This window comes from Pinus tabuliformis, chromosome Q, assembly GCF_031772625.1.
Source record: "Pinus tabuliformis cultivar Carrire ecotype Pingquan chromosome Q, CPIR1, whole genome shotgun sequence".
Taxonomy (NCBI): domain Eukaryota; kingdom Viridiplantae; phylum Streptophyta; class Pinopsida; order Pinales; family Pinaceae; genus Pinus; species Pinus tabuliformis.
The window spans coordinates 1,359,080,183-1,359,092,126 of record NC_142296.1 but is presented as its reverse complement, the minus strand read 5'-3'; the positions used below and the strand labels follow the sequence as shown (position 1 = coordinate 1,359,092,126).

The following is an 11,944-nucleotide window of genomic DNA, read 5'->3' as shown; positions in this document are numbered from 1 at the left end:
CTTGGTTTGTGGTCATCCTTAAAAACCATTTTCGAGAGACATTCAACTCTTGGCTGAGATGCATTTTTGCATTTTGAGCTCTCATTCTTGGACTTAGGATACATCCCTTTGGATTAAGGGGGGATGTTAGACAACTAATCCTTGAGATTAAAGTTGGGTTAGTTTGTGTTAGGGTGATTGGTTAATAGAGTCCAAGAAGACTCAGAAACTGATTCAATGGTTTCTTGTATGTATTAATATGTACACATTGCATATCATTCATTGAGATCATTCATTAATATATGTTTGAGTTTGGTTTCCAAGTGTGTTGTCTTACATTTCTAGAATGCTCATCAGAAAAGTGAGCCTAGGCTAAGTAGTTGGTGCTTATTTCATTCATAATCATCTATGGTAGAAGTAACTCTCTAACCAGCCCATGAATTGTATGCCAACAAACACAAACGAGAATCGAGAGGGCAAGAGGGATTGCTCTATTATAACACAATTGTTGAAAAGATCAAGCAAATAACCTTATCAATGACTTGTGAACAAGTTCTTTTAATATTAGTAATTGTAGTTTCTAAATGATTTTAATCAAGTTAGTGATGCCTACACATCAAAATATATCCTCCCCAACAAATTTAACAACAATTCTTGAAGAGGGACATACTCATCAAAAGATATCTCCTCAAATTCACGTTCTTGTAGTCATTGAGAATTGTAAATAAACAGTGCCTTATGCATTTATATTTACAAGGGCATCTATACCAGCAAGAGCAGATGTTTTTATGATCAACAACATAGAAAATTAGCGTTATTTGATAACAAATGAACCTGCACATCAAAATATATCCTCCCCAACAAATTTAACAACAATTCTTGAAGAGGGACATACTCATCAAAAGATATCTCCTCAAATTCACGTTCTTGTAGTCATTGAGAATTGTAAATAAACAGTGCCTTATGCATTTATATTTACAAGGGCATCTATATCAGCAAGAGCAGATGTTTTTATGATCAACAAAATGGAAAATTAGCGTTATTTGATAACAAATGAACCTGCAAAACATGTGACAAGAGCCCTATAATGACTTAATGAGAAACATTTTCAACACGCAAAGGTACCATTGGTGACATGTATTGAAAATCTTTAATTCCTTTGAGAGGAGGGAAATCTTACATCCCTTTGACTTTGCCCACTAAACAAGTAGGCTGCTATAGTAAGGATATTTTCAAGCATCCTGAAATGAGTACTGAATCCTGATAGTATACCTATGGCATGTAGAGATGGCCTTGAGGTAAATGGCAGCTAAGCTGCGGCTAAATTTTGTGCAAATTTTCCATCCCATAGATCCTGTAGGGTATTTTAGGATGTAAATAAATTTATTATTCTTATTATATAAAAAAATTATAAAGAGTAAAATCAATACATGCAACTATGTTAATTGCCTCTGACAATCATTGAGAAACAAAAGTGCCACCACAAGGAAAAATGGCCTTTTGTACTGTGCTGCCGATACATCTGAATAAATCAATTTTGCTCTAAATTGTATAAACATTATTTCATATATATCCTCTCCTTCTGATCAATTTTACACTACGAAAGAATTAAGTCACAAATGTGGCTAGAATAAAAATATTTGATCCAAGTATAGTTTCTGTGCTTGATGGATAATTACCTGTTCAGGGCCATGCCAAGGAAAATGTTTTGATTTCAAATTCAGAGCAATCTTTAACTCCATAAGACAGGCTTATGGACTGATTGCAAAAAATTCATTTACAATTTGGCTGCCATTTTCATGGCATTGCTGGGGATCAACTAATATCAAACACCATAAAGGGGCAAGCCAGTTTTTACAAATGAATAAACAAGAGCACCAGTGAACATGTAGCTATCAACTCGGTCTAGCAAGCCACCTAAGCAGATCACAAGAAGATGGCAACAAGAAATCAAACAATCATTATAATATCAGACAATTTTTTTTACCAAACAATACTTAAAGATCATTCATTGCCTAAACCCTATAGCAGAAATACACATTCCTAAAGCAACAAACAAACAGAGAAAAAACTAAATACTTCAGACTCCACAGCTAAACCTGAAGTACAATACTGATGCCTTGTGTTTTATCGTGTTATTAAGAGTGCAAGCTGAAAAAACAAGAGCAATTTTTTTTCGCAAAAATTATAAACAAGCAAACATCTAAGCTTTCTTTCAACCACTCCATCTAATATTTAGGAACTTAGCACTATGTCTGGACACATTATCATGTGCATATAGTACAAGTTTGACAGTTGCTAATATTAGTTTTTGGTTACTCCAGGTCATTCTTGTAGGAAGAGGGCACATGATGTTTAAGGGGCCTACTTGCAAGATGGGCATGCCACCATGACAGATTCCTTTACAGTGCTTGGCATTTTCTATGAGAGTTATGACAAATTCCTCTTGCATAGTTATGACATCTTCATGACGACTTCCTTACACAGTTATGACAGATCCATTTCATAAAAAAATGTGTAGAGAGCTGTTATTAGTGGCTAAGTTTTGTAACTGTTTTTCTCTCTTGTCAAGTTTGAGGATTATATTCATACATGTGAGGTGTGTGAACATATAGTAAGAGTCTGAAGGCTTGCGAAAAAAGAGTTGTAGTCCCTTGAGGGCAGTGTTACCTCCCCAACTTGCATTTAATAAGGAAATCCCTAATCCACAAGGTGCAACCCAAAAGGGAACTACTACCGTGATAACCATTGTAACCTAAGCAACCTATCTTCTCACTTTATGCCATCTTCCCTTCGGTTCAAGGGCGTTATCTCTAGGAAGTAGGATTACCAAAGCTAAACTATCAGGCACAAGGTGATATAAGAGAGTAGCTTTAACAAAATGTTTTTTTGGAGTATAACAAAGTAGAAAGGGGATGGAACGATTAAGAGATTAATGCCTATACAAACAAGGGAAAATGGAGACAAGACCCAATCCAAGAGGGCAAGCTTAATAAAAGGTTAAGACTACAAGGGCCACATAAACATGCCACAAGAAGAACATTGTTGAAAAATGAAATTAAAGGAATACTAGGAGGGCCTTGAAAGTGCCACATCAAAACCTTGCTAATGAGGTGTGCCTAACCATGGACTATTAGTCTAACACTCACTCATGTACATGTAAGATGCATGGAAATAATCCATTTACAAGACAACAAAGGGTTAGGGGGGAGAAACTCCTCATACAAAACCCTTCCAATGTGATAGTTGTATTCTTCGCCAATGGCCAATCAATAGCTAATACTAGCAACTCTATGATCATAAGCAACCATAGAAAGCATTAGAACATTAGCCTCACTTTGATAGGAAACAAACCCTTACACATCACATATGCTCCAAGAGAGATATATCCATTAAGCTCCAAGGAGCAGAATCTCCGAAAATCCAACCATGACAAATGATGGAGAGCTACTCTATAAAATGAGTTGAGCATTGTTGTTGCCTAAGATGCACACCTAGATAAATGTGGGAAAAGTCCCCAATCCCACTAGGTGTGGTCTTTAAGGCACAACGCTCAGAGAAGGGGCTGTCACCTATTCCCAACTCTCTTTGTTTAAGCTCTCTCCTTCCAAAGATGTATTTTGTTCAAGTTGCCAGACGTCCAAGGGAATAGAAATTTACGCAATGGTTTAATGGAAAAACCCTCTAATGCTTGCAGCTAAGAGATAAAAGCCTCCAAAAATTAAAACTTTAAGCTATCAAGCTTCCAAAAATCAAATCTTAGAATTCCCATGCCTTAGAAATGCTTTGCTCTCTTCAAGATAATTTTGCTCAAAGAAATTTTGATGTCCAAGAAGAGAAGCCTCTCCTATGCTTGCAGCTAGCAGAGAAACGACTCAAAAAATGCAGACAACTTCCAAAAAATTTCGATCTGAATTTATTCCAAGATTTCAAACAAAGGTCTCTTCATATCTACTTGAAAACCCTAGCCGTCAAGCTATTTTGTAAGAAGACCTGAAAGAAAAATTTATGAGGGTTTTTATCAACGAACAAAGGTATGGACAACCCCAAAAAAATGTGACTCGATTGATCCTCAAGCCTCCAATAGAATCCCTTTAAATTGCTTTAAAACCCTTGGATCTCAAGCCTCCCTAAAGATCTGTGCAAATCAATAGATAGAGACTTAGATCTGTAGCATAAGAAGTTAGATCACGAGTATATACAATGAGTGAAGTTTACATACAACAAGGGTCAGTAAAGTATACAAAAATATTCACAAGATTTACAAATTTCTTAACCCAAAGCGTATCAGTACAACTCCACTCTTGGGCAACATAAATATAGCTCTAAATTAGCTAGATCTGAAAATAATGCTCATAAATTAAAATAGATTTGAATAAATTTTGATAAAATTCATGAGCTATTATGGCAAAGAAACTCCCTTTAAAATATATCTTATGATAAGTCTTTGAGGGGGATCTATGCGGGTTCTTCCCACTTCTATGCTTGAGAGTTGGTTAGTCCAACCAAAAACATCCCCAAATGCTCAAGATCTGGTTTAGAAAAAGATCTCTGCACACTTGAAATAATTTTGTTAGATCACAAGGAGATAGATAACACAATGAAAGAGAAGACTAGGGGTTCAACCAAAAACCCATGAGCGCCTCAAATTCTAAAGTGTTTCTATAAACTCAAATACTAATGTAAGATACCTTACAAATACTAGATCCACAACTGGCAAGTGAAATAACAGAATTTTGATTAGCACTAATAGAGTATTGAGGGAAAGAAAACCAAAAAGATTTACCATAGAGGCTGGAAGAAAAACACCACAAAAATTTTACCCCCAAAGTCTTTCATTGTTATTGAGAAAATATTCAGTACATAGTCCAACAGAGCTTCCAGAGCCAAGAGCTCGATTACATGATGTTTTCAATGAGGATCTTGAGATTCCTTAAATAGAAAAATTCAAAAATGAGAGAGAGAGAGTCTTCTCCAAATGGAAAATTCTAGATCCCACGAGAAAGTGGCTTGATCCATGTCAACTTAATCTCAACCCTTGATGAGCCTATGCAGAGCCTGAGAGAATGTAGCCATTTTGCTTGAAGGAATGGATGAATGGTCTTGAAATTAATTTCTAGAGTGGTTTGAACTTTGGACTACCAAAAAATATTTTCCAATTCTTCTCCTAATTCTCATTTAATTTAACAAACTTGGACCATCTTCCTCAAGAAAATCTATTTTTTGGACCACAAGAAGGACCAACAAATTTGCCTTGGGACTTTTCCTGCTTGATTTGTGGAGATTCCTCAACCTTTTGACTTAACTTCTTTCTTGGGAAAGTTCACTTCACCTTTTTTTAGTCTTTTTCCACTTGGAGAGAATTTTATTTTTCTCTGATTTTATTTTCTGGGTAATTTCTGGCTAATTATTTGCCCTTTTTTGCCAAAAATTAGAAAAATGGGGTTTCGAGGGGTAAAGACATATTTTCTCTGTTACACCGAAACCGCTCCCGAGAGGCGGGAAACTTGTTCCAATGGTTCTCGCGCTCCCGGGAGCTTTGTAACTAGATGGGAACATTCCCTTTTCAGCAAGAGCTGCAACGGGAGTTGGGGAAAGTTCTGGGAACTTTGAAGACTATTTCTTTTGGAGTTCCGGTGTTCCCTGGGGTTAGGGAATACAAAGCCTGTAGAGAAATATGCTGAACTGCCCACAAAACATGAGCCTATGTTGAAACCTTCGCAGGAAGAAAGGCCAAAGACATCCTTAACACTGATATCCTTAATTGAGAAACTGGAGCAATCTCTTGATGGGTTAAGGAAGCATGTGGCACCTCGATGTAAGGGCGATATCTGGGATGTCATGCTGATGAGTATTTCTTTTGTTGTTTATGTATATATATCACAGAAGATTGTGTGTGGTAGTCAATGCTTAAACATTAGAGGTTCTTTACTTTTTCTCTTAAGAATAACTAGAGAAACATATGTAAAACTATTCCTTTGTATTTTTAAGCTAGATTGTTTCAAAGACTGGTCATGTGTTAGAGAACTAATAATGAACTTGACATTTTAATATTTTATATATATAAAAGGGAGAGACTTGGGGCAGAGAATATATTTATATATTTAAATTGATTTGAATATTTGAATATTTGAATATTTTGATTCAATATTAATTTTGATTATTATATAAATTATATAATTAAAAAAATATTTTATATTTTTATATTTTTAATTTTTCTATTATATAATATTACCGCTCCCGATTAGCTGTTTCTTGTAAATTTTGGGGAAACTTCTAGCCGTTCCCGACACCCGTACCCAAGTTCCCAATGTTCCCACGTTCCAGAAACTCATACAACATAGCTTATTTTCAACCCTCAAAGTGTGTCTAAAGAGAAAGTTGAGGTGTTGTGGTTTAATTATGAGTATCCATACCCCCTATAACTTCTATAGGCAACATGTTTTACATTTTACATCAAAAAATTATTAAAAATCTCGACCAGTGGGAAACTTTAATAATTAAAAAGAGACACTTTGACACAACCAAATTCTGTGAAACTATAGACATGATCTAGTATGGTAATATACATAAACTTTATACACTAGGAATCACCTAAGACTTTACCATCAAGCCTCACTCCAACTTTGGGGGATATTTGGGAGAAAATATTACTAATTATTTAGTGTTGAGAAACACAAATAATTAGCTAAGGAAAAAAAACTCCCAAAAGTGAAAACTCTCTAGCAAAATCCTAAGCTACCTAGATGTGTTACATGACTCACTTTTCATCATATTAAAATCATTTTTTACATAATCCCCGCAAGGCTACAAAATTTGGAATACAAAAATGATGACAATTTTTTGAATGATAATGATGATGAATTTTTAGAATTTTGAATGTCTAACCATGATGGAATGTTATGAAATGTACTCTACTCATGGGGTACTTGACTAATCCTCAAATGTACATTTGAGTTGTCAACAAGCTTCATCCCCATTTACAATAAAATAATTATTGTTTTGATGTATCCATTAGTTCTCCAAGGAGTAACAATAAAATAACCTTCTGAACAACATCCTTATTAAAAGTAGCAATGAGTTGTTGAGATCCCCTTTCCTCTCCAAGAAGAAACAATAGAATATACTTGGAGTTATTTGGATACATCCTTATCTCCAAGGTAAACAATCAAATAATCTTCCCTCACATAACCAACTCATGGGACAAGCCAAACATCAAAACAATAATGAGGTGGTTTTGTGTATCCCCCCAAGGTAGAGATCTAGATACATCCTTATTTCCAAGGTATACAATTAAATAATCTTCCCTCACATTACCAACTCATGGGATAAGCCAAACAATAATAAAATAATGAGGTGGTTTTGTGTATCCTCCCAAGGTGGACATGTCCTTCAAAGATAGCCTTAAACACATAAATCTTTGCTCTATGTGCAAGGTGTATTCCACCATGTGCATACATTAACTTAAATCTTCCTAAATAGCCAAAATTCTCAAGCAACAAAGCTGTAGCGCTATTCAAAAATTTGGTCAAAATGCAGTGGGAAATTTAATGCGGAAAATTGGAAACCACCAAAACTCATATTTATTGAAATTTCTATTATGGCCATAGTTTGGAAATGCCGCAGCCACTCTACATCTAATGGCATTGATTTGGTAGAAATTTGGGCACTTTGTCAAAAGGTAACTACTCCCAAAGCTAGGACAACCTCAAAATATGCAATGAAACCTTAGATCTAGGGTTTGGAACCTCCTAGATCTCCTCCAATGTTAAACACCCTCCTCAAACCCTGAATAAGTGTGCAATTTGGCCTCGAGTGATGGATGTCCTCCTTAAATCAAGTGCTAAACAAGTGGATCTATGAAGCAAGGCATCAAATCTATGAAGAAAACATGTAAAATAACATTAGTACTCAACTCACTCCATGAAGAAAAGGGGTAGTCCCTTCATCCACTAATAAAATAAAATTATACCTCGACACGGACATATGTGCAAAAAACCACTCAAATGACATGTGTAGCTCGTCAAAAGGTGAATGTATAGTTCTCCAAGGTAAGATGTCCATAAAATGCATGCAAGCAACCTCCTCAAGTGGATGTTCTCCTCCAAGTAGGCCATGAAACCATGAAAATCCTCCACAAGAGACAAGTGGCATCTCCCAAGGCAAGCGTCCTCAACCATAATATAGATACGAGTGCAATAAGGCTCCAAGAAAGGTGGACATTCTCCATAATGAGGGTTCGAACTGAGTCAACCTCAAAAGAAAGCAAATATAATACCCCCAAGTGGCACATGTAGCTCTCCAACAAGACATCCCACCAATGATGCATGAGAATGTGTATGCAATGATCCACTAGTTGTTGTAACAACTCCTTGAACATAGGGAAACCTCAACATGTGTGCCAAGAGTGAGCACTCCATCAAAAGTGTTAGTACATGATGCCCAAAACACAGATGCCAAGTGTCTCCATATAAGTAAGGGTGCTCTCACACCAATGCTCCAACTATATCGAATCACCCAAAAATGTGAAACTGAGTGTGAGAAAGAGGAAAGTTCCAAGCAATCTACACTAGTATGAAGCCAACCGAATGAAGATGCCAATATGATGTCAACTTACTCCAAAAGTGCTAGGTTGTTCCATCACGGGGGTCATATATCTTCATATCCATATTGAAGGCTAGAACATCACATGACCAAGTGCAATGCTTTCTTCATGCTAATCAAGTATAACAAGAAAAACACCATCAAGACACCCATGACTATACCATCGCATCAACCATCAACCAAGGCATTAAAATCATTAAGTGAACTCACAGCCTATGTCACATGGTTTGGGTTTAATTAAGTTTTGGCAACAATTAAGTTTGAATTGAATTTGACTTTTTTAATAAGGTTCACCATTCATTTTTTATATATAAAACTTTAAAATAAATATAACATAAAATAATAAGAAACAATACCAATGTCAATTGGGTTCAGCTTGGGTGGTTGGGAGGAATAATTGTTATCCTTCCCATCCAGGTCCAAATCCCAAAACTGACACTCGAGTAATCTATGTGGATCTCTTGAGCGAGTATATAATGTGGCACTAGCATGGTAACAACAACCTCATTCTTGCCTTCAAGTTAAGAGGGATGATGATTAGTTTCCTTGGGCAGTCCCTAATGTTGAATTTTGTAACTATATTCCGTCTTCATAATGCATATTTTTCATCATTTGTGTATTTATTAAAGCATGTTCTTCATGCTCAAAAGAAATTTTATTATTATATTTGTCAAAAGAAAAATTTGAATTGTGGAGTTTTGGTTTATGACTTCACAAGAAGACCAATTCAGCCCTCCTCCTTGACAAGTCAGCTCAGCCCCAAAGAGGCACCTATTCGGCCCCCAAAAGGACTATATACATATGCATTCGTTCTCCCTCCAAAAGTGCAATTCAGATCATCTGTTTTTATATATCTCTGAGGCTAGCAAAAATGACAAGAAACAAGGACAAATTCAAGGTTTGTAAAAGATGAATATCACTCTCACGGAAAGGATCGAATCTCTGTGGAAGACCAAACCTCTGTGCTGCAGTAAAATTCTGTAGAAGAACCGAATTTTATGGAAGGACCAGAGACCTAATTCTGTGGGCATATATCTTGGAGGGTTGACTTGGCTTTTTGGTGGACTGTTGGTCTAGTCATTTTATTGGTCAGTTTATCTATAACTTTGATGCCTCTCCTGTTGACTTAATTCTATAAGGAAATATTGGTGGGATTTTCCCCCATGTGGGTTTTCCCAGGGTAAACGCTTGTGTTATTGTGTGGTTGTCTCTTTATGATCCTCTAACCATTTTGTTTTTACTGTTGAAGTTCTGTGTGTAATTGTTTTATGATAAAGGTAAGAAGAGATCTATCTAAGAAAATCATAAGAAACAATTATCAGTTAGAGGACTATTGAAAAATAAACATGGTATCAGAGCTATGGTGAAAGAGCAGCCCTAGAAGTCTTCTATGCTCCACGTCATCATCCAGAGCTTAATTTGTCAACTAGCCCTAGATACCCTAGTTTCAAAACCTCTGTTCATCTACCTCCATAGATAGAACCTCAGAAGTATATTACAGAAGTTTTATTTAAAGTATAATCTTGTGCCAGGTACAGGAAAAAAGACTGAAGCCTTATTACTTTGTCAAATCTCAAGAAGGCGAAAATCTAGATCTGTTAAAGGATTCTCAGTAAAAGGAACAAAGATCTGTCTCAAGTCTTAAAAAGTCTGGCAAATTATGTATGTCGAGAAGAGCTGATTAAAAGGAGGCTGAGATTATCTAGGCTCTAGTCCGAAGTACTTCAGGCCAAAATTATCTGAGGTTAGCCCTCAGAGAGAATTGCCTCAGTAGCCTGGAAAGAAGCCTCAGTGTAGTTTTCAGGAGGACCGAGAGCCTCAGAAAATTCAACATGTTTTATGCCTCGATCCAAGCTAAAAAAGTTCCAATTCAATCTTCTGTCAAAGCACTTATTTAAGGTCAAAGCCTTTATTGAATCAAGATCTCACAAGTTCTCCATGCGAAAGACATTACAGTGATATGTTGTTCAATAATAAAGTATGTGATCTCAGAAAATTCTGAATTGGCTCAGTCGATTGAAAGGCCAAACTATTTTTGTTGGAACATACCTCTTTGAAAGGCCGAAGGCTGTTCTTTGTAGTCTCTGGAATAATTGCAGAAATCCTGGGATGGTCAAAGAACCTCAGATTAGGCCATAGGCCTTGTAGAATCCAAAAGAGGCCAGGAACCTATGAATTATCCTCAGAAAAATTGATCAGGGCCGAAGCATTTGAAGGTTCACTTTTAGGTCTTTTCAAGACTGTCATGATTCCTTTGATCGAGTTATCCCAGAAGTGGAAGATCTCTGAAAATGGTCAAAAAATATTCTTGACAACGGCAAAAGTTGTTATTGCTTTGAGACAGAGTTGAAGAAATCTCAAACAATCTTCGGATTTCTTAAAAAGTCATCATGGTAGCCGAACCGAAGGAAGCAATCAAGAGGAAGTTTGAAATCCTCCCTATCCAAAGGGGTGAAATATTAAGACCAGAGAAGCCAAAAGTCAAGGATGTTTAAGCTACAAAGATCGTAAAACATTAACAATGGACCTTGTGCTATTGCACATACTGATACTGAAATTTGGATATCCTGTCATGAAGTGTAAATTCAAAATCTCTATCACTATCATAAAGCATACAGTGATGAATCGAATTCGTTGGACAAGATAAAATTATGAGGACGAGTTCCTCTTTAAGGTTGAAGGCTGAAGAAAAATGAATCATTTGCAGATCTAGAAGTATTTCAATTTTGAAGGATAAGCTCTTGGGTTCAAAAAGGCAAATCTGATGTGCAACTGATCTGAGAAGATATCATTTATGATATGGATCTTTTATCATTGATCTTGACACATTTTCCTATCTGATATATCATCACATGTGTCCTATGATTTTGGACATTTGAGTATCTAGGGTTTGAAAACCCTAGCAGGGAAAAATAGGCTTAGACAAGAAAGGTCTAGGGTCTATGGACAAGACCCTAGGATTGAACAAACATTTCTGCTAAGAAACCCCAACCTCAGCAAGGAAGGAATGACATCATGATGAGGACGAGGATGCTAAGGTGGCAATGGATGCAAGGAGCTACCATTCCACTACAATCCTCAAAAGATAAGTATTTTATGTCTCTTTTGTTTGATTATTACTATTGTTGTTATTTGACTATTAGTTAGTCTCTTGTCTTTGAATTCTTTGCTTCGTTGTAATTGTTCTTCCATGACCTCCTAGTGAGGATTGCAGGTACATAGTGAAGGCTGCCAAGGCTTTGACTGTGAATGGAAGAAGTGGAATAACGAAGCAAAGTGTGTGTAAAGAGGACTTTCCTTGAATCATAAATTGAGTTGACAAATATTATGCTAGAAGAAATCTGAGATCAGAGGGAGCCAG

At 36.3% G+C, this 11,944-nt stretch overlaps 1 protein-coding gene across 2 annotated transcripts in view; it reads right to left on the bottom strand.

The window, feature by feature from the left end:
• Positions 1–1,502: 1,502 nt before the first annotated feature.
• Positions 1,503–11,944, bottom strand: part of LOC149224965 (phosphatidate cytidylyltransferase 4, chloroplastic-like) — a 231,248-nt gene continuing 220,806 nt past the window's right edge. For both annotated transcript variants that reach the window (XM_089386366.1, XM_089386365.1), the window contains one exon: positions 1,503–1,896. In XM_089386366.1, the coding sequence (XP_089242492.1) occupies positions 1,805–1,896 (92 nt within the window). In that variant the 3' untranslated portion in view covers positions 1,503–1,804. The remainder of the gene's footprint in view (positions 1,897–11,944) is intronic.